The following is a 23,115-nucleotide window of genomic DNA, read 5'->3' on the forward strand; positions in this document are numbered from 1 at the left end:
GTTACGTCCATTATTTGGGGTAGGGGGGGGGGGGTGGTCTAGAAAAGTGTGACATTACGTGTATTGGGTATAGGGAAATTGCGTGACAGAGGGGGGAGGGGGGGTCTAGAAATCCCGAAAAATGATGGACGTAATTTTTGAATCTTCCCAAGCATGAGGGTGCGCTGTTTTATTCACTGGATGAGGGATAATCTACAGATATGGATTATGATCTTCATATACAAATAATGCCTATAGGCAGCTAGCTATTATCTATTAGCAGATTGTCTCAATATTAATCAATAAAAAACAAAACTCTCGTCTGTCAGGAAAAATCAACTCAGAATAAGCGTTGGATAAAGCCTGGAACACATAGCGTCCGTTCCGTCGAGGTTTGCGTTTTTTTGACAGTTTTCCCATGGGAAATGTGTCAAACTACTGTCACGCACACGCAAACGTATGCATTGTGTGGGGCACTTAAGGGTTTTGAATTTTGCCCCACCCTATGATGTTTCAGATAAAAAAGCTGTCAAAAACTACAATAATTTTTTTGCAGATAGGGCACTTGCGTGCCGGTACACGCTCGTTGAAATCTACTCAAAAGTGAGTAGGATTCTACTCACTTTAGTATTTCATCGAAAATGTCAAAAACTGAGTGACATTATTTTTCCAAAGAGAGTAGATTTCTACTCAATTGCATTAGTTTGGGGATGAACTCACTTTTGAGTAGCATCATTCAAATTCATCTTCGGTAACCGTCAGCAGTTTGCCGTAAAAATGAAATTTGCGGATAACTTTTTTTATGAATTTATTCTTTTAAGCGATAACTATTCCTGCATTACAAGGTAAGTAGTTTTCTTTGAATTTGATATTGTTTTGAAACATAATATTATATATTCAAGGTTGTTATGGATGTCGAACGACGGATCCAAGTTGACGGACAAGATGCCACTTATTTTTTCCTGCTAAGTGATAATCATGGCAACAACAATTAAGTAAGTTGTTTAAAATTGTGCCTTTCAACGAAAACTAATAAATATGCAAATGATTTTAGTTCCGGAACCTTCACCGTAGCCAGCATGAGGCCGACCAGCCCGAAAACCGAGAACCACTCCATACCATCCCCTTCATCCTAGATCATCACAATGGCATATGTCTTTGCAGATTTGGAATTAGTGTAACAAATCATTAATTGTAAAATTACTTCTAAATATATAAATAAATATGTTCTTTCATTATTTTGTATTTTTTTTTTAATTTTACGAATAAAACCTACCAAATTGAAATTATTGGAAATCTACTCACTTTTACAAATCGCAGTTTTAAAGTTACTCACTCTCTACTCACTTTTAGACAAATTCGCAAATTACTCTAAAGAGAGTAGAGCCTGATTACTCTCTTTTGAGCTGTTCCACTTTCTACCAAAGTGAGTCGAATTCTACTCACTTTTGAGTAGATTTCAATGAGCGTGTAAGCGATATCGACACCAAGTCGACATAAGTACGTTTTGTCTCTTTCGTACTCGTACAAGCTGACTGACATTCATTCATCAGTGCAGGGTCGCCAGGTCATTTTTTGAAAAATCTGGATGATTTAGGAAGTTTTGTCTGGAAAAGTCTGGATTGTGGGAAAAACCCTACAAATTCCGGGCAAAACCTTACAAATTCCGAGAAAAACCTTACAAATCCCGAAAACAAATGTCTGGATCTTCCAGATTTTTGCAAAATGGGACCTCAAAAATCTGGATAAATCCAGATAAATCTGGAAGGTTGGCAACGCTGCATCAGTGCGCTTCAGTACACTGAACGAAAACATCCTCCTTGTAACGAATGAAACATCATTCCCGCTCATCTGAAATCAAGTAATCCCAATTTCGTATGGATTCATCCGCCGAATGACAAATCATCGCATGATCAGATGATTGTCGGTTGAAAACTGGGAGACAATCTCTTCGTTTATCGTACTCAGATTGGTCTTCGGCTTGATTATTGGAGAAATTATTTCGAAACGATCAACGGCGGCCATGATTAGTTTACTGCGAATTAGTTTAACAGCTCATTTTTCGTTTGATTCGTGCTTCACCTAGCGCAGTTTTATTATTTTCAACAAAAACCGGACCCGTAGGAGTGGATATAAAAGTAGGTAATAAAATGAAAATTGTGTTTAAAGTTATTGTGGAAATTCCAGAATTTGCAAATGTTTTTCAGCTTTTATGATGATGGAATCAGGGGCAACAGCTATGAAGGTGCGAGCAAGAACACTTGTCAGGATGGAACCTGAAGGTCCAAGTCCACAAACGGGGCTCTGCAATTCACATCGCTCACAATTCAATTCAATTTGGATTGCCGGGAAGTGACCATAATCATCACTATCACCTTTGGGGCTACGCAGCTCTTCACGACGTTGGCCAATGCTAATCAATTTGTTAAACATAAGCTTGGCAAACCAATCTACAAACGACCTGAGAACAAGTTTAAACAGTTGCTCCTATTTTCATGCAGTGTGTTAAGACATCTTATTATTTAATAAAGTGATACCAGTAATACCAAAAGAAAATTATTTGAATTAAATTTATTTTTAAATTGAATGAAAAGAACAAATCTAATGAATTCCAAAAATTACTGTACATCATCCACAAAGCAAATTTCATGGCATCCAAGTTGCGTCTTATTGCCCTTCGACACTGATTAGATTAACATTCACTTTGCGACTAGCAGTTCCTACAAAAATCGAATGATGCGCATACGACTGCTTGTCATCCAGTGCGAGCCAGACCGAATGATCGTCATCCGAAACCCGACTGACAATCGTCAAGGGGCGTGAGCATATTGGTTTTCAGTTGATTTTGAGAGGGTGTGCTGGTTCAGTGTAGCAGGTCTGTTGCTTGATTCGCGTGCGGAACTTTTTTGTTTTTGCAAAATCCGAGTTAATCACGGATTTTTCACGGTCGTACTTATTTCGGAAGTATTTCGCAAAGTTCGGTCGATTATCGTGAGTGATTGCTGAAAGTGGTAATAGTCGTGTTAGTGTGTTTAGTTCGATAGCAAGTGACTAGTGTCAGTACCTATTTATTTACGAGGCATCTGCAGAGTGGCTTGCTGATTCGTAACTGATAACATCGTGGACCATGTCATGGAAAATGTTTTGAATTTTTCATTGTAGTAAAAACGGGATGTAGATATTGCGCATTGCGCGGTTATAAGTGCGACGATGAAGTGCGGAATCTCAAATAAAAGTGCGATTTTGCGTCAGATCGTTCCGGTGTCTTCACCGCACTTATTCATTAGCTCGTGATGAATAAGTGCGGTGAAGACACCGGAACGATTTGATGCAATATCGCACTTTTATTTGAGATTCCGCACTTTGTCGCAGTCCAGTTAGCAATGCAATAAACTATAAGATCCCGTGATCGAGTACTGGACAATTGAAATCATATCTTGATTGAGTTTAAATAAGGGCGAAAGTAACATGAGAGAGTTCTCTTCATCGACTCTCTCTTCTGCAAATTAAAGTGACAAGATGCAAGTATGGTTGAACTTTTTTATCATAAATCGCTAGGTTGCGATGCAATCTAGCGTCTAAGTGTAAAAAAGTTCAATTGAATTTGCATCTTGTCACTTTAATTTGCAGAAGAGAGAGTCGATGAAGAGAACTCTCTCATGTTACTTTCGCCCTTATTTAAACTCAATCTAGATATATTTTTCATGTTTGGGATAGAATATTCCTGTTCTGTCGTGCAGTGTCGTGATTAGTGGGAGGGGTGGAGCGACGTTGGTTTACGTTTCGGTGCCAAGTCGACATTAATACATGGTTGCCAGATTTGTTGTTTTTGTCCTTGTGTTATTTGTTCGAAAAAAAAACTTCACGTAATATACACTGAGAGAAATTTCAAATTACTTTAACTTGCTTTAAATGCTCACAAAATATGTTTGACATATAAAGTCAATGATGGAGGAGTTTTGTGGATGTCTTCCATTGTGTTAATACAGTTAAAAAAATCCCCATAAATACTAACCGATAAACTGGTTAGCGTTGTCTTTTAGGATATAAATCATCAATTTTACAATAAATTTGAGCTTCTTTTGACGCTATCAAATTTATCTTTTGTTGATTTTTTGTTTTCATATAAAAATCAACTTGATTGTCAAAAAATGAATGTCGCTACGAGGTAGGCTGACCAGATTTGTCCCGTTTAAGGACAAGGTATTTGGAGTACATTGCTCAAAATTTCTAGAGCACCATTTTTTAGAACCGATGAACGGATTTGGATGAAAATGCATCACGCTGTTGACAACCACTGAACAATTAGCGTGATGCATTTTCATCCAAATCCGTTCAGCGGTTCTAAAAAACGGTGCTCTTCAAATTTTGAGCTATGTACTCCAAATATTGCGCGCAAACCCCAAAATTTTATTCCCACCTTTGGGTTTCCGCGCCGAAGACCCAGCGCCAGATTCGGCGACAAAGAAAACTGACAGCAGTCGCCGGACAGTTGGCAATCCTGATATTTGACGGCGGCCGCCCGGTAGTCATGTGAGTGGATTGTTGTCACGCAAATAGATCTTTTCGCTGAAAATGCATGTGTGTTGAGTTATTGTTGACAGATTTTCTGCAGTGTTAGTGTGAAATTCAGCGATTTTCTGTATCGCGTAAGCCTTCGCTGGAAGAAAACGTCATGTTGTTCAGCGAAGCATAGAAAATTTTCAGTGAAAAAAGCAATACCTTGTCCTTAAATACGGGACACATTCCGGAAACTCAACAAAAAGAAAATCAATGTCCAAAAACAGAACTGCATGATGTATATAATGCTATTTCAGCTAGAAAGAACGAATAATTAAGTTAAAAACGTTAACCATGCTCCCGAGACGAGCGTTTGAAAATTTTGTTGCCCCGTTAAATACGGGACGGATGGTCAGCCTACTACGAGGAATAGCGCATTATGAAACGGCTACTTTGGAGGCCATACTGAAGCGACCGGTAAAATACAAGTAGCCGGTAAATCCACAATATTTTTAAAGTCTACGCACAGCTTCCAATTTGAATCGTTTAGTGAATAAGTCTTGTGCTCTTGAACCGACTCTTCGAACCCTCCAAGCAAAATACCTTCTTCGAATGAGTGCAATCAGTTATTGTACCTTATAATTCCGCCCTATTTTGCTTATCCTTGGGAGCGTCCATAAATTACGTCACGCAAAAATCGACCATTTTCAAACCTCCCCCCCCCCGCCCCCCTATGTCACTCTTTTTGTATGGGACCTCTGAAATTTTTGTATGGTCGTCACACTTTGCTGAACCCCCCCCCCCCTTCCCCCTCAAAGCGTAACATAATTTATGGACGCTCCCCTTTGACAGATACGCCCCGCATAGAAAAATACGATGCACGGTATCGTTGATATTATACGATGTTTATTGGTGGAATAATAATCATACAAGTGATGATCATTTTACGATAAAATGATAATGTTTGAAAAATTTCTATCATTCACAACCTTTGAAGTATCATACAACTTATAATAGTGATACATCCAATAATTTATGAATAATTTTTAATAATATAACTCCCCATTAGTTTAATGGCATAATTCATTTTTGTCACTATTTTAAGGATTTAATGGTAGAATATGGACGTCATAAAGTTAGTCTGTAATGCTAACTGGATTTAGCACCGCAGATTGTAACTTTTTGTGTGCAGGAACTCACAAACTAATGGAATGCACTTGACACTGTGTGGCGCCGTACATTATGCCACATAAACATTTATATTTGATATTTTTACGTGCCATCACTTTAAAGCTCTTGGGAGTGGCAGATTTTGGTTATCGTCGGATTAGCCAAATATCACTTGCAAACTTACCTAGAAGCTTCCACAATGTATCTTGTATGGCTAAACCAGACGAAAGCGTTGGAAATTTCATACAGTCCAAAGAAAGAACGGCATGTTCGAAGCCTTTGCTCCAGTACTTCCACTGTGATCCTCGGGCAGCGGCTCGTTGGACAATTTTCCACTTTTTCCACGAAGTTTTCCATCTTCAGAACTTTTATGTTTTCTAACGTCCCGCGAGCACTAGTTCCATATGGCCCCGAACAAAGCGCGACAGGAGAACCTCGAGGGGAACAGCGAATCATGGCACCAACAGTTCAATGGATTACCAGCTTTTGCGAAAATTGCAACAGATGGCGCTAGTGAGCAGGAGTTTTTCACTTTTAAAATGTATGGAGAAAATAATAAAAATTAGTTTCTTGACTCATTAAACATTTTATCGGAAAAAATATTTGGTACAGGTTGTAGGCCATAATGATAGCTATCTACGGTACCAAATATTTTTTATCAAAATTTCGAGATATTTAAAATATATGGAAAAATGTTCAAATTCCCATACATTTTTTCGACCGATAACTTCTGCCTCGATATTGGTTGATCTTCGTTTGCCTATACATGGCATCACGAATATACATGGATTCGTATTTACCCACCTGTCAATTCGTAAACAAAAAAAAAATATGAAAAAAAGTTTGAAGCTGTTTGGAGCTTGGAGCGGCAACACGGAAGCAGAAATCTTGGTAAAACTTCAATTTAATTACAGATATAAATAATATTAAGGTTTATTATACTGACAATTTCAGGTGTAATAAATAGTTTCCCCCGTTTCCCCACCGCCGCAGCGGTCAGCAAGCAGCCGTCGGCCGGGTGAATAACTACATTCGGAGCCAATACAGAAGTGTAAACACAGTGCACTTTGTCCGGAAAGTGGAAGCGCTCGGTTGCTTCCCCAGCTCAGACCCCCGTGAAAATGGGACTCGATTCCGAAGTGCAGGACTACATCAAAACGCTGAATAAAAACAGTCCCGTTTCGGTGCCCCAAGTGTGACAGAAAGTATAAATCCGTGATTGGGTTGCAGTACCATTTAAACAACTATGGCCACGATAATCCGTCCCCGTCCAGCACGGCGCCGGTTCCAGTGGCCACTAAGCAACCAGAACCAATAGCGGGACCGTCGACAGAAGTGGAAAAAACACCCGCCGCTCCAGAAAAACCTGAAACTGTGAGTACATCGACAGGTGCAGATGAAGCTGTCAAAGGGGAAGATGTCGAAATGAAAGTGCCGACGGCAAAAAGTAGCGAGAAAGCTGCATCGAGTGCGAAATCTCCCGGAAAAGGTGCCGTGGCCAAGGAAACGCCCATCCGACCCCCGAAGAAGAAAGTGGGGGTGACACTGAAAAATAAGACCTCCGCTGCACCGGCCAGGGAGTCTCTGACCTACATCGAGCCGGAAGGGCTGTTCAAGATCGAGTTCGGCGGAAAGAACATCAACCTGTCGGTGGACGAAGCATTTGAGCTGATCAGTTTGGACGAGCAGAAGAAAAAGTGGGAAAATCCGGATGTGGAGCTTTTTGCCGTGCCACCACCGACGGAACTGGAAGTGAAGCTTCCGGAGGGTGAGTAGTTTTTGTGGCTTTTTGGGACGGATAAACTAGATTAGTTTGAATAGTTTAACGAAATGCGAAGTTCAAACAAGAAGCGGAAAAAAAATCGATTGATTATTGTCCGTTTAACCTTTCCTTGGCCTGAGCAAAACTGCCGTGAATCGCAAGTCAGTCCCATCTGCATTTTGAGCAAAAATGAGTTAATGGCCGTTTTCGATCTTTCTTCAGATGATCTTTCAGCTGCGTGAAAACAAATAATAAGTTTGTTCAGTAAAATTGAAAAACAACACCAAGTCAGATTGTCCCATAATGAAATGTAATCGCAAGTCAGTCCCATTACGATCTTGTCCTCCAGTACAAAACTTAACACTGTTTTAGCCAGTTTTATATTTTTCACAGTTACGTGCCCACGTTTGAAACAACGTATGAAAGTTTCATGATGATCGCAGAAGTTTTGAATTCATAGCGATTTTTTGAAGTTCCACATAGAAATCGAATTTGAAAACTTCAGAGTCCATTTTCTCAATGCCTACTTTTTACAGATTGGACTGACTTGCGATTCACGGCAGAAAAGTTGTAGGTAATAACTAACAGGCTACCGTTTTGAAATAAATTACAGTTACATTTACAGTTACTACAACAATGTTGCTGGCATTGATTGGTTTGGTAGTCAGCGACGAGGGATTCGGCAGCCAGGAGGAATCCTGCCCCCCAGGAAGGTGCAGTTTTATTTGTTCAGTTTTATTTGTTCACCTGTTGCTCATTTTGCCCTATCCTACTATCAACTTTTTGAAGTATATTTTTTATCAAAATAATTATACAAATATTTGAAAAGTGTTATAAGTACATATCATTGGCTCAAGAAATATCAAGCAACTTGATAGATACCCACTAAGTCGTTATTTCGAGTCCTAAAACCTTATTTAGGTCAGCTGATTGTTATAATATTTTCCCAGTACATGACCATTTCACGCATTTTGATGAATTTTTCAAGGTAAACGGCGTTTTTTACTAATGTTTCGTCATCAGTATTTTTTTTGTAAATTTGTAAATTTACCGTGAAAATTCAAGGTGCTCATTATAAATACCTCACCTGCTCAATATGCTCCGCCTACCCCTATCCTGGCAAAAGTTTATTTGGGGATTCCTTGATACCTTCCGTGAATCGTGTTGGATTTCTTCCATTGATTCCTCCAGGAGTTTCTTCAAGGTTTAAAGGGGTTATATATGTTGAGGTCGGGCAATTTTTTGTCGAACGTTGATGCGGTCGGTGACTACGATTGCAAAAACGGTTCTCAACCGATTTCTACCAAATTTTTGTTTGAGTGTTCGCTATTTACATATGTGTTGCGTCCATCAGGAATCATTTCAGGAGTGGTTTCAAAGAATTCTCCAAGTTTTCTTTAAGGAATTTCTTCAGCGATTCCACTTAGAGTTCTTCCAGTGATTCCTTCGGAAGATTCATGGTTTAATACAAGAGTTCCTTCAGGGATTTCTCAAAGAGTTTCATTAGGAATCCTTCCAGGAGTTTCTTCATGGAATCCTCCTGAAGTTCTTTCATGGTTTCCTTCAGTACTCCCTTCAGGTATTCTTTAGAAGTTCCTTCAGTAAATTCAGTAAATCCTTCCAGAGTCCTTTGGGGATTCCTTCAGGAGTTCCTTCCGTGCATCGTGTTAGAGTTCGTCCATGGATTCCGTTAGGGATTTCTCATGGAGCTCAATTTTATATCGTTCCAAGAATTCCTGCACACGGTTACAGAAGTTACACATTTTTGTGTACGACTGGATCTGCCTCACCGCTGTGTCAAATGTACAAAGTTACTTTTCTGACATGAAAACAAATTAAACAATTATTTTTGCACTAATCGATTCTTGATAATGCATGTCATTGTTCAGTGAAAAATAAATATGAACTTTGCATCCATACCAGCGCTAGAGCCAGAAAAGATACTGTGTACATTTAACGCTGATCTAGTATTACACAAATATGTGTGCATTGTACACAGGCCTGTGTTGTTTCGTTTAAGGGTACAGAAGTCCATTCAAGGTTTAATCCAGGCTCGAATTCAGGAGTTTCTTTGGGGATTTTTCGTGTAGATTTATGAAGATCCTCCCAGGAATTTCTTTAAGGATTTAATCAGGAGGGACTTCAGTGATTTCTCAAGGAGTTCTATTGAGGATCCATCCAGGAGTTCCTTCAAAGAATCTTCCAGGATTTCTTTTGGATATTCCTCCAAGATTTGCTTCAGTGAATCATACTGGAGTTCATACAGAGATTCCTCCAGGAGTTCCTTCACGGTTTATTCCAGGGTTTCCTTCAGGGATTTTTCAAGAAGTTTCTTTAGGGATTCCTACGGTTGTCCTTCAAGGATGCCTTTAGGAGTTCCTTCAGGGATTTCACCAGAGTTCCATTGGAGATTTCCTGAGATGTTCATTCGGAGGTTTATCCTGCAAATACTCCAAGGATTTCTTTCAGGAATTTCTCAAAGATTTACTTCACGGATTCTTCCAGGAATTCCTTCACGATCTCCGCCAGGAGTTCGTACCGGTATTTTTACAGGAGTTCAGAGAAACCTTCAGTATTCCTGCTGAAGCTTTTCAGGGATTTTTTCAGGAGTTCCATCGAGTACTCTTTCAGAAGTTCCTTGGGGGATTCTTCCAAGAGCTCTTTTAGGGATTCCTCCAAGAGTTCCTGCAGATATTTCTCCAGGAGCTCCTTCAAGAATTTGTTCAAAAGTTTCTTCAGGGATTTATCCAGGAGTTCCTTCAGGAATTACTCCAGGAATTCCATCAGGGATTGCCCCATAGTTCCTTCAGAGATTGCTTCAGCATTCCTTCAGGATTTCTTTCAAGGATACCTGTTGGACTTCCTTCCAAGATACCTTTAGAAGTTTCTTCAGGGATTCCTCCAACAGTTCTTTGAGAAATTCCTCCTGTAGTTCTTATAGGAATTTCTTCGGGAACTTCTCCAGGAGTACCTACAGGATTTTTTTCAGGAGTTCCTTCAGAGATTCCTTCAGGAGTTATTTTTCAGGAGCTCTTTCAGAGATTATTTCAGATGTTTCTTTGAGTATTCTTTCAGGAGTTCCTCGAGGGATTTCTGTAGGAGTTACATCAGAATCTGATTTAGCAATTCTCTTGGAATTTCAACAGGATTCTTCTAGGGATACCTGTTGGACTTCCTTCACCTTTAGAAGTTCCTTCAGGGATTCTTCCACGAGTTCTTCCAGGGATTTCTTCTGGCTTTCTTTCAGAGGCACTTCCAGAGTTCTTTAAGAGATTTCCAATGGTTTCTTTATGGATTCATATAGGAAATACTCAAAGGATGTTTTCCAGGATTTCTCAAAGAGTTCTTTAATGGATTCCTCAAGGAGTTTCTTTAAGACTTTCTCCAGGAGTTCCTTCCAGAGATTGTTCCAACATATCTTCAGGAGTTCGTCCAGCAGGACTTCAGTTAGCCTTGTGAATAAGACTTTGGATCGCCAATCCGGAGATGGTGGCATCGATTCCAGTACCTTTTTTGGACATAGTGTATCATTGTGCTTGGCTCCAAATATACGAATCCATGCAATGGCAGGTAAAAAAAGCCCTTCAGTAAATAACTGTAGAAGTGCTCAAACAACACTAAGTTGAAGAAAGGCAAGCCAAATTCTAGAGGGAACCTCAAGCCACAAAAAATAAAAAGAAAATAAAAGATCTTCAGAAGTTTTTTTCCTGGCTTATTTTAGAAGATCCATTGAGTATTCCTTCAGGAGTTGTAGAGGGATTTCTCCAGGAGTTGTTTTGAGAATTCTCTCAGCATTCTTTTAGGAGTTTCTCCAGGAGTTCTTTCAGCAGTTACCTTCAGCAGTTCTGTCCTACCTTCAGGATACCTTCAGGACTTCCTTTGAGGATGCCTTCAGGAGTTTCTTCAGAATTTTTTTCAAGAGCTCCTACAGGGATTTCTCCAGGAATTTCTTCAGAGATTCCTTCAGAATTGCTTCGGGATTTCTTTCAATGATCTTTTCTGGACTTCCTTCAGAGATACATTTAGGCGTTCCTTCATGGCTTCCTCCAGGAGTTCTTTCAGTGATTTATCCAGGAGTTCTTCCAGAATCCCTCCAGGAGCTCCTACAGGGAGTTCTCCAGGAGTTCCTTCAAGAACTCCTTCAGCATTCCTTCAGGAGTTTATTCAAGAGTTCTTTCAGGGATACCTGTAGGATTTCCTTCCAGGAATCCTTCCAGAGTTCCTTGAGGGGTTCCTCCGAGAGTTGATTCAGGGATCCTTTCAGGGGTTCTTTCACAGATTCTTCCAACAGTTCCTTCAGGGATTCATCCAAAGTTCTTTCAGATATTTCATATGGTGTTGCTTCAGATTCCTCCAGGAAATTTTCCTAGGCTTTTCTAAGAAATTCTTACAGGAGTTTCTTCAACATGTTCTTCAGGTTTCCTTGAGAAGTTCTTTCAAGCATACTTATAGGACATCCTTTGCGGATACTTAGAAGAATATCTGAAGAAACTCCTCACTTCAGATATTCTTCCGTGAGTTCTTTTAAGGATTCCTCCAAAAGTTCCTTCAGGAATTCTTCCAGGGAATTCTCAGGGATTCCTTCAGGAGTTCTTTCAGAAATCTCTCCAGGAGTACAGAGATTACTCTGGGGTTCCTGCAAGAATTCCTTCAGCACTCCTTCAGGCATATTTTAAGGGATACCTGCTGAACTTTCTTCAAGAGTTCTTTCAGGAGTTCTTTCTTCTTCCTGGGAATCCTCCAGATTTTCTTCCTGGGATTCCTCCAGAATTTCTTTCAAGCATTCCTCCAGATTTTTTCAGACATTTCCTAATGTCTGAATCCTATAGGATTCCTTTAGTAAATACATCAAAGTTTTTCCTTAGAGCTCCTTTAGAGATTTCTCCAGGAGTTTCTGCAGCGATTGTTCCAGGAGTTCCTTCAGAGATTCCTCCAGGAGTTCCTACAGGGATTTTTCCATGAGTTTCCTCAGAGATTCATTCATCAGTTTTTTTCAGGAGTACTCTAGGATCCTTCTAGGAGTTCCTTCAGATTTTTTTTTTCCGAAAGTTTTATTTAGAGATTTTATCAGGGATACTTTCAGAATCTTCGTTGTGTTACGTTAAATGCTCACAAGGTAGCGATAGCGGTTTTCAAACAAGAGTAAAAACAATGGGAGTAGCGCGGTTGTGCGATTGAAAAGCAAGAGTTTTTAAATTAACCGCTACCAGTATGGCGTATGACACTGAAAGGTTTCCTAACAATCATTGACGTAGCTAGGTGTTTTTTTACTCACTCTCCTAAATACACATGAAATAGAGAAAGATGGAAAAGAGGGCACAGGCCCCCTCTTTCTGTCGTTTATCAAAGAAAATTAGTGAGAAAATAGAAAAAGTTAGCTATGTCAATGCTAACAATATGAATAACAAATACAAACTATATTTGGCAATAACCCGTTAGAAAGTTAGGAATTCGCCCTAGTTTTAAATATTTATATTATTTATATTTCTTGCAGGCTTCATCATGGCTATTCAATGTTTATCTCTTCGGTTATCAATTCGATGAACATAATCACGGACGTCCCAATCCTGACCAACTATACTATTGAACCAAATTGGAAGAATCCTTATTTCACCATTATATTTGTTTATAAGTAATAAACAGAAGCTTAGGGGGGTGGGCTTTAAGAAAAAAATCCGAAAATCCGAGGGTAGGTTCTCCATATTCTCCAAACTTGAAGCAGCTGATATGTTATTCTTGAAATCAATTTTAAGTTAAAAGCTAAAAGGTTAAGCATTCTATGACTAATTTTTAAACAAAAACTCTCCCAACATTTAGAAATCGTGATAATAGTGATTATAAGTGATTCTTGCGTTTAATCACAAATAACTAAAACTGGTTCACCAAGTTCTCCAAAAGTTGCGTGGTGACGCATATTCCTCCTCCTCAAATTTCGAAATAGTGAAGTAGTTCTTGCGTACAAACTCAAATAACTGAAACTGGTTCACCAAGTTCTCCAAAGTGGCGTGGTGACGCATATTCTTCCTCCTCAAACTTCGAAATAGTGAAGTAGTTCTTGCCTACAAACTCAAATAACTGGAACTGGTTCACCAAGTTCTCCAAAGTGGCGTGGTGACGCATATTCTTTCTCCTCAAACTTCGAAATAGTGAAGTAGTTCTTGCGCACAAACTCAAATAACTGAAACTGGTTCTCCAAAGTGGCGTGGTGACGCATATTCTTCCTCCTCAAACTTCGAAATAGTGAAGTAGTTCTTGCGTACAAACTCAAATAACTAAAACTGGTTCACCAAGTTCTCCAAAGTGGCGTGGTGACGCATATTCTTCCTCCTCAAACTTCGAAATAGTGAAGTAGTTCTTGCGTACAAACTCAAATAACTGGAACTGGTTCACCAAGTTCTCCAAAGTGGCGCGGTGACGCATATTCTTTCTCCTCAAACTTCGAAATAGTGAAGTAGTTCTTGCGTACAAACTCAAATAACTGAAACTGGTTCACCAAGTTCTCCAAAGTGGCGTGGTGACGCATATTCTTCCTCCTCAAACTTCGAAATAGTGAAGTAGTTCTTGCGTACAAACTCAAATAACTGAAACTGGTTCACCAAGTTCTCCAAAGTTGCGTGGTGACGCATATTCTTCCTCCTCAAACTTCGAAATAGTGAAGTAGTTCTTGCGCTCAAACTCAAATAACTGAAACTGGTTCACCAAGTTCTCCAAAGTTGCGTGGTGACGCATATTCTTCCTCCTCAAACTTCGAAATAGTGAAGTAGTTCTTGCGCACAAACTCAAATAACTGAAACTGGTTCACCAAGTTCTCCAAAGTGGCGTGGTGACGCATATTCTTTCTCCTCAAACTTCGAAATAGTGAAGTAGTTCTTGCGCACAAACTCAAATAACTGAAACTGGTTCACCAAGTTCTCCAAAGTGGCGTGGTGACGCATATTCTTCCTCCTCGAACTTCGAAATAGTGAAGTAGTTCTTGATCAAAACGATCACGATCAATTCTGACTATACATGTCAATGGTTGCTCCTCCGTGATTGATCTGAACTGGTACCAGCTGCACTGAGATCCAACTGAATAAGGAGCTGGGACATCCCACTTATTCTCAAAGTGCAATTTTAGCAGCTCATGCATATTTGATCAATAACGGCGCCGGCCAAGTCCTTATAGTCAGCTGGGAAGGGAAAGGAATGTTAGAGTGTACTGGTTGTTGCTACTAGAGACCGAGAGCACTCTGCGTCCCCACAATCAGCACGGACTGGGGTATTTGTTAGATGGAAAGGATGGGAAATCTGGGAGTCACCGTTGGGTCGGTGATGCGATCCATGGATTGGGGGTTATTTATAGTGTTCGTGATAGATTGTGTGGTGAATAAGGTGAATAAGGTCAAGCGGCACAGCACGCTTTGGTTGCATAACTTATAGGCGTTATATATACACTGTGCTGTGAGTGGAAGTTGGAAGGGAGGGAAACGACTTTTTTCAATTCGTTTCTGGTTCTAGCGATGGCTATGAACATATGAATATATATGAGTTGTATATGTAGAGAAGAGAGAGCGATAGAAAGTGGATAGAAAGATACAAAGTAGGATGAAAAGGACGGGCCAGGGATTGAACCCATGACCTTCTGCATACGAATCAGAAGCGGTAGCCACTAGACCACCAAGCCCGTCGCGAAATAGTGAAGTAGTTCTTGCGCACAAACTCAAATAACTGAAACTGGTTCACCAAGTTCTCCAAAGTGGCGTGGTGACGCATATTCTTCCTCCTCAAACTTCGAAATAGTGAAGTAGTTCTTGCGCACAAACTCAAATAACTGAAACTGGTTCACCAAGTTCTCCAAAGTGGCGTGGTGACGCATATTCTTATCCTCCTCAAACTTCGAAATAGTGAAGTAGTTCTTGCGCACAAACTCAAATATCTGAAACTGGTTCACCAAGTTCTCCAAAGTTGCGTGGTGACGCATATTCTTCCTCCTCAAACTTCGAAATAGTGAAGTAGTTCTTGCGCTCAAACTCAAATAACTGAAACTGGTTCACCAAGTTCTCCAAAGTGGCGTGGTGACGCATATTCTTCCTCCTCAAACTTCGAAATAGTGAAGTAGTTCTTGCGCACAAACTCAAATAACTGAAACTGGTTCACCAAGTTCTCCAAAGTGGCGTGGTGACGCATATTCTTATCCTCCTCAAACTTCGAAATAGTGAAGTAGTTCTTGCGCACAAACTCAAATATCTGAAACTGGTTCACCAAGTTCTCCAAAGTTGCGTGGTGACGCATATTCTTCCTCCTCAAACTTCGAAATAGTGAAGTAGTTCTTTCGCTCAAACTCAAATAACTGAAACTGGTTCTCCAAAGTGGCGTGGTGACGCATATTCTTTCTCCTCAAACTTCGAAATAGTGAAGTAGTTCTTGCGTACAAACTCAAATAACTGGAACTGGTTCACCAAGTTCTCCAAAGTGGCGTGGTGACGCATATTCTTTCTCCTCAAACTTCGAAATAGTGAAGTAGTTCTTGCGCACAAACTCAAATAACTGAAACTGGTTCACCAAGTTCTCCAAAGTGGCGTGGTGACGCATATTCTTCCTCCTCAAACTTCGAAATAGTGAAGTAGTTCTTGCGTACAAACTCAAATAACTGGAACTGGTTCACCAAGTTCTCCAAAGTGGCGTGGTGACGCATATTCTTCCTCCTCAAACTTCGAAATAGTGAAGTAGTTCTTTCACTCAAACTCAAATAACTGAAACTGGTTCACCAAGTTCTCCAAAGTGGCGTGGTGACGCATATTCTTTCTCCTCAAACTTCGAAATAGTGAAGTAGTTCTTGCGCTCAAACTCAAATAACTGAAACTGGTTCACCAAGTTCTCCAAAGTGGCGTGGTGACGCATATTCTTCCTCCTCAAACTTCGAAATAGTGAAACAGTTCTTGCGTACAAACTCAAATAACTGGAACTGGTTCACCAAGTTCTCCAAAGTGGCGTGGTGACGCATATTCTTTCTCCTCAAACTTCGAAATAGTGAAGTAGTTCTTGCGCTCAAACTCAAATAACTGAAACTGGTTCACCAAGTTCTCCAAAGTGGCGTGGTGACGCATATTCTTCCTCCTCAAACTTCGAAATAGTGAAGTAGTTCTTGCGTACAAACTCAAATAACTGAAACTGGTTCACCAAGTTCTCCAAAGTGGCGTGGTGACGCATATTCTTATCCTCCTCAAACTTCGAAATAGTGAAGTAGTTCTTGCGCACAAACTCAAATATCTGAAACTGGTTCACCAAGTTCTCCAAAGTTGCGTGGTGACGCATATTCTTCCTCCTCAAACTTCGAAATAGTGAAGTAGTTCTTTCGCTCAAACTCAAATAACTGAAACTGGTTCACCAAGTTCTCCAAAGTGGCGTGGTGACGCATATTCTTCCTCCTCAAACTTCGAAATAGTGAAGTAGTTCTTGCGCACAAACTCAAATAACTGAAACTGGTTCACCAAGTTCTCCAAAGTGGCGTGGTGACGCATATTCTTATCCTCCTCAAACTTCGAAATAGTGAAGTAGTTCTTGCGCACAAACTCAAATATCTGAAACTGGTTCACCAAGTTCTCCAAAGTTGCGTGGTGACGCATATTCTTCCTCCTCAAACTTCGAAATAGTGAAGTAGTTCTTGCGCTCAAACTCAAATAACTGAAACTGGTTCACCAAGTTCTCCAAAGTGGCGTGGTGACGCATATTCTTCCTCCTCAAACTTCGAAATAGTGAAGTAGTTCTTGCGCACAAACTCAAATAACTGAAACTGGTTCACCAAGTTCTCCAAAGTGGCGTGGTGACGCATATTCTTATCCTCCTCAAACTTCGAAATAGTGAAGTAGTTCTTGCGCACAAACTCAAATATCTGAAACTGGTTCACCAAGTTCTCCAAAGTTGCGTGGTGACGCATATTCTTCCTCCTCAAACTTCGAAATAGTGAAGTAGTTCTTTCGCTCAAACTCAAATAACTGAAACTGGTTCACCAAGTTCTCCAAAGTGGCGTGGTGACGCATATTCTTTCTCCTCAAACTTCGAAATAGTGAAGTAGTTCTTGCGCACAAACTCAAATAACTGAAACTGGTTCACCAAGTTCTCCAAAGTGGCGTGGTGACGCATATTCTTCCTCCTCAAACTTCGAAATAGTGAAGTAGTTCTTGCGTACAAACTCAAATAACTGGAACTGGTTCACCAAGTTCTCCAAAGTGGCGTGGTGACGCATATTCTTCCTCCTCAAACTTCGAAATAGTGAAGTAGTTCTTTCACTCAAACTCAAATAACTGAAACTGGTTCACCAAGTTCTCCAAAGTGGCGTGGTGACGCATATTCTTCCTCCTCAAACTTCGAAATAGTGAAACAGTTCTTGCGTACAAACTCAAATAACTGGAACTGGTTCACCAAGTTCTCCAAAGTGGCGTGGTGACGCATATTCTTTCTCCTCAAACTTCGAAATAGTGAAGTAGTTCTTGCGCTCAAACTCAAATAACTGAAACTGGTTCACCAAGTTCTCCAAAGTGGCGTGGTGACGCATATTCTTCCTCCTCAAACTTCGAAATAGTGAAGTAGTTCTTGCGTACAAACTCAAATAACTGGAACTGGTTCACCAAGTTCTCCAAAGTGGCGTGGTGACGCATATTCTTTCTCCTCAAACTTCGAAATAGTGAAGTAGTTCTTGCGTACAAACTCAAATAACTGAAACTGGTTCACCAAGTTCTCCAAAGTGGCGTGGTGACGCATATTCTTATCCTCCTCAAACTTCGAAATAGTCAGGCTTATTCTGCGCGGCGTGTGAGGTGAGACGAGTCGAATGAGGTGACAAAAGTCGACTCGCCCCATTTGATTTACATTAGTCGTCTCACGTCACGTGAGACGAAACCGTCCGTCTCACCTCACACGCCGCACAGAATAAGCCTGAGTGAAGTAGTTCTTGCGCACAAACTCAAATATCTGAAACTGGTTCACCAAGTTCTCCAAAGTTGCGTGGTGACGCATATTCTTCCTCCTCAAACTTCGAAATAGTGAAGTAGTTCTTGCGTACAAACTCAAATAACTGGAACTGGTTCACCAAGTTCTCCAAAGTGGCGTGGTGACGCATATTATTATCCTCCTCAAACTTCGAAATAGTGCACAAACTCAAATAACTGAAACTGGTTCACCAAGTTCTCCAAAGTGGCGTGGTGACGCATATTCTTCCTCCTCAAACTTCGAAATAGTGAAGTAGTTCTTGCGTACAAACTCAAATAACTGGAACTGGTTCACCAAGTTCTCCAAAGTTGCGTGGTGACGCATATTCTTCCTCCTCAAACTTCGAAATAGTGAAGTAGTTCTTGCGCTCAAACTCAAATAACAGAAACTGGTTCACCAAGTTCTCCAAAGTTGCGTGGTGACGCATATTCTTCCTCCTCAAACTTCGAAATAGTGAAGTAGTTCTTGCGCTCAAACTCAAATAACTGAAACTGGTTCACCAAGTTCTCCAAAGTGGCGTGGTGACGCATATTCTTCCTCCTCAAACTTCGAAATAGTGAAGTAGTTCTTGCGCACAAACTCAAATATCTGAAACTAGAGTCAGTCTAGTTAGAGTCTGGCGGACTGTCACTTTCGATCGGAGCCAATCGAGCATGACGTCACGGTGTAGCATTCATCGGTGAGGACACTATGACGTCATGCTCGATTGGCTCCGGTCGAAAGTGACAGTCCGCCAGACTCTAATTATAGGGACTCTATCTGAAACTGGTTCACCAAGTTCTCCAAAGTTGCGTGGTGACGCATATTCTTTCTCCTCAAACTTCAAAATAGTGAAGTAGTTCTTGCGTACAAACTCAAATAACTGAAACTGGTTCACCAAGTTCTCCAAAGCTGCGTGGTGACGCATATTCTTTATCATAAAACTTTGAAATAGTGAAGTAGTTCTTGCGCTTAACCCTTTATAAGGCCGAGAAAACTAGAAGAGTTGTCAACGCATACTATTATGGAAATGATTATATACATGATTACATGTACAAAACAATTTTTGTTTGAAAGAAACTATCAAAAACCTAGGTGGCAATATAGTTGCCACTGCCCGTTTAGGCCAAAAACGCTGGTGGCAATATAGTTGCCACTGCCCGTTAACCCCAAAAACGAGCTTTTGAGGTGGCAATATAGTTGCCACTGCCCGTTTAGGCCACCAGCGCTGGTGGCAATATTCTTGCCACTGCCCGTTTAGGGTACTTTTCTTCTTTTGACTTCGACAAAAAGCCGGAAAAGAGATTTTAGAGTGGATTGGGGCTTAACTCATAATATAAACTGTGTAGTTCAGCTCATGTCAACCCAGAATTTGATTATTTCTTAAAATATTACCAAATCTATAAATTTTACAATAAGTTTGAGCTAATTTTCTTCACGCGGTCAAAATTAGCCATTTTTGAGACTACAAATGGCTCCTAAATTGTTGTTAAAGCTTTGTTTAGTACCAAAAAAATACCAGGCGTTGTTAGTAGTCCCAATTTTGCGTAAACCAAAAAAAAAGTTCGAAATAAATTGTTATAAAACAGAAAAAAATACAAACAGTAGGTGGCAATATAGTTGCCACTGCCTTATAAAGGGTTAAACACAAATAACTGAAACTGGTTCTCCAAAGCCTCGTGGTGACGCATAAACTTTGAAATAGTTGATTAGCGATTCTTGCGTTTTATCACAAGTAATTTCTTTACTAATTTTGTAAAATGTGTTGTTGAATTGGTTCATTATATCTCAGAACAGTAAGATCAATTCAAGCTAATTTTCATTTGTAATTTGTATTTGAATAGGTTCACCATGTACTCCCAAAACTGCAAGGTGAAATAGATATTATACATCGTATTTTACTTGTTTTCCCGATTTTTTTCACATAAATGTGTTCCGAAGCCCAAGGATGCAGAGAAAAGATGATGTACACATGTTCATTTTACGATTTCATTTTTATTTATAGAAATAGCAGATATGATATTAGATAAGATGTCCGAATCGGAGCAGCACTTATGCCAGTGAACTGGGTATCACCTTAACCGCTCCAATGGCTATTATTTTAGACCAGCGTTTTGTTGCACGAAACTGGAATGCTTCCATCAGAAAATTCATTAGCTCGCGTTGATCTTAGATTGCTCCAGGAAATTGCTGTGTTTGGATACAGCATTCATGTCACTCTGCAATCGTTACGCCGCCGCTTCAGCTTCTCTTACAGGGTGTTGTTGTGATGTCTTGCTTTCACGATCCTCGCGCTTGATGCTGTTCCTTCGCGCGACGATCTCTTGCGGAACCGACCGATTTTCTTCCAGAGCTGATCGCTCTTAGATTTCTCCTCCTCGAAAAGCCTGCATACCTATCTTCAAGATAATTGTCGTTCGATACTTCTTCCATCCTTGAAGTGTCCTCTCCGTCCTTCGATTCGCTAGAATTTTGATAGCTGTTCGATTCTTGCGCAGGCGAGTGCATATGTCTAAAAAGGATTTTTTTACTAAAGTTACAAAACTGTCTTACGAAAAACTTACTTCGTATCTTGCAGCATGTCTCAGGCGTATCGCTGTATCCCACTCCGCATCCGTTTCGACAAAATAATCTCCCACTGGAAACCGCGATAGTTTTTTTTCTCCAATTTGACTACATTATTTACATTTTGTTTGGCTGCTGTTGCTGCGATCTCAACGCTGATTGGCCCAAACAAAAACGAACTGTCAAAATGTTGCTGCAGCAGTTTTACCGTACTGCACCTAGTACTGTACTATTCGAGCTCAAATTGAATAATTTAATTGTTTTTAATACTAATTTTTACCAAAAATAGTTGCATGTAATTTGTTTTACAAAAAAAACATTGAGAATTAAGAACAATGCGCTAAATGGCGTTTTAAAATTTCTACTCAATGTTCAATCAGGAACAAATTTCATAAAATTCATTCTAATCCTAATTATGGATAGCCACGGTAAACTTGTTTGCACTATGGAGTCACCATCTGTTGGAATTTGATGGAACATCCAATAGTTTCCATTAGGTTCCGATAGAGCTAAACTTTTCTTGAAGCGCCTCTCGCGGTGGAATGTGTCGGAAACCGATGCAGGTAATCCATTCCCGTTTCACTAAACTAACGATTAAAAATAAACAACGATTCACATTATCATTCACGGAGTTGACAGAACGCGAGAAATGCCCGCAGGGGTGTACACTTTTTTCGAGTCGATAAAGTAGATTTGGTGAAATATTTCCGTGTTGTTTTTATTATTCCCTGTATGATCAAGTAGATGATAAAGCAATGATAGCTTGAATCATTGCTTGAAATTTATGTTCGAGAAAAATTGCATTTTTGAATGGTAACGATACTTAACAACCCATTCGCTCTATCATTGTAACTACGAAAATGATAACTGCTAACATCAAAACGATTCATTGTATCGTAGATTTATGATCCTGCTTATGATACCATGAATAATTGAAAAATGATAACCTGAATCACCGTCGTATAATATCGTTTTATTCGGGGCGTATTTTGATAACCACTTGTAACCATCAAGGTAACCATCCTCAGTGTCAGTTATGGTAGTCGAAATACGCGTATCTGTCAAAGGATAATCAAAATAAGGCGGAATAAAAGGTACAATAACTAATTACACTCATTCGAAGAAAAAAGTATTGGGGTAATCCTCGCTAAGACCGGCCCACTATTTACACCTGGTCATCAAAAATATTTAAGTTGGCGATTTTCTGAAAGTCCTAGCTAAAAAAGGTAAGAAAAATGTATTTGATTACTCAAATTGATGGACCCCCTCCCCCCCTTAGAGCCACAACAATTTATGCAGACCCCTCGATTTTGGTCAAATGGTGGCTCATTTAAACCGTTATAACTCGAAAGTTTCTCCAAAAACCACCTCAAAACGAATGGTTGTTGAAAAGAGGAAAGATGACAGTTTTTGCCGGTCGTCTCAATGTTTACCATTAAGGTCTTTTGTTCTTGGTTCATCAGCTGGTCATGTTTACACAACAAAACCAGCTGGTTCACCGATGTTTACGTTCATCCTTATTGTTCTCGGCTACCAGCTGTTTATGTTTTTATAACAAAATCAGCTGGTTTCGCCTTAATCGGGGAAAGAAGGCGAAAATGTGTCATTAATGTTAGGTTAGTACCACAGACAAACAGACGTAACACTCTGATAATTCACATCGTACACCGATTTAACGGTCTTTTTCAAAATTTTATAGTTGGCCAACTGCCCAACCGTGGCGCTCGCATCGTTTTTGTTCGAGTTTTACGTTTGCTCACTACCGCCACCTAGTTGGTGGTCGGCCAAACTTAGTCCTTTTAGCATTGGGCGAATATGTTTCCGTGACTATGATTTGAATCGAAAAATGTTCGAAGTGTTACGTCTGTTTGTCTGTGTTAGTACCATATTAGGGCGAGTTCAATTTCGTCTCCAAAGTCTGAATATTCGTAAAAAATACAATATTGAAATCAGGCCTGCCAAATATCAGTCTCAGTGCCTGTTTTTCAGCTGAAAATGAATGACTGCGGCGATCGTTTTCAGTTCCTCGGTGTGAGAACTGACAGAGTTCGAGAGCTCCTTTCGTGAGCGACCCAACAAGATCAATTTCCAATCATCCACACACTACTCATGCTGACAGCGACAGACCATTCGTCTCAAGCGGTGGCTTGTGAGAATGAGTGTCCTATCCGCTACCACGGGTGAAAACACTC

General features: G+C 40.1%; 2 protein-coding genes and 2 long non-coding RNA genes across 5 annotated transcripts in view; 3 read left to right on the forward strand and 1 right to left on the reverse strand.

The window, feature by feature from the left end:
* The first annotated feature begins 561 nt into the window (after positions 1 to 561).
* Positions 562 to 1,217, forward strand: LOC109399083 (uncharacterized). Its single transcript, XR_009999000.1, has 2 exons — positions 562 to 974; positions 1,034 to 1,217. It is a non-coding gene; the product is annotated as an uncharacterized LOC109399083 (long non-coding RNA).
* Positions 1,218 to 2,833: 1,616 nt separating this feature from the next.
* The window catches only part of LOC109420330 (ubiquitin-like modifier-activating enzyme 1), a 37,702-nt gene continuing 17,420 nt past the window's right edge, over positions 2,834 to 23,115 (forward strand). The window contains exon 1 of one of the 2 annotated variants that reach the window (XM_029857245.2): positions 2,834 to 2,990. The gene's annotated coding sequence lies outside the window, so the exon portion shown is untranslated. Of the gene's footprint in view, positions 2,991 to 3,014; positions 3,036 to 23,115 lie in introns of those variants that run through there. The other variant, XM_062861126.1, reaches the window with a different exon arrangement.
* LOC115257528 (uncharacterized) lies at positions 6,133 to 13,093 on the forward strand. Its single transcript, XM_029857246.2, has 2 exons — positions 6,133 to 7,417; positions 12,906 to 13,093. The coding sequence occupies exons 1-2, from the start codon at positions 7,075 to 7,077 to the stop codon at positions 12,953 to 12,955; spliced, it is 393 nt and encodes a 130-aa protein (XP_029713106.2). The 5' UTR covers positions 6,133 to 7,074; the 3' UTR covers positions 12,956 to 13,093.
* On the reverse strand, positions 20,334 to 21,479 carry LOC115257529 (uncharacterized). The gene is made up of 2 exons (XR_003893195.2): positions 20,923 to 21,479; positions 20,334 to 20,870 (listed from the first exon to the last, which is right to left on the reverse strand). It is a non-coding gene; the product is annotated as an uncharacterized LOC115257529 (long non-coding RNA).

Source organism: Aedes albopictus, chromosome 3 (assembly GCF_035046485.1).
Source record: "Aedes albopictus strain Foshan chromosome 3, AalbF5, whole genome shotgun sequence".
NCBI lineage: Eukaryota > Metazoa > Arthropoda > Insecta > Diptera > Culicidae > Aedes > Aedes albopictus.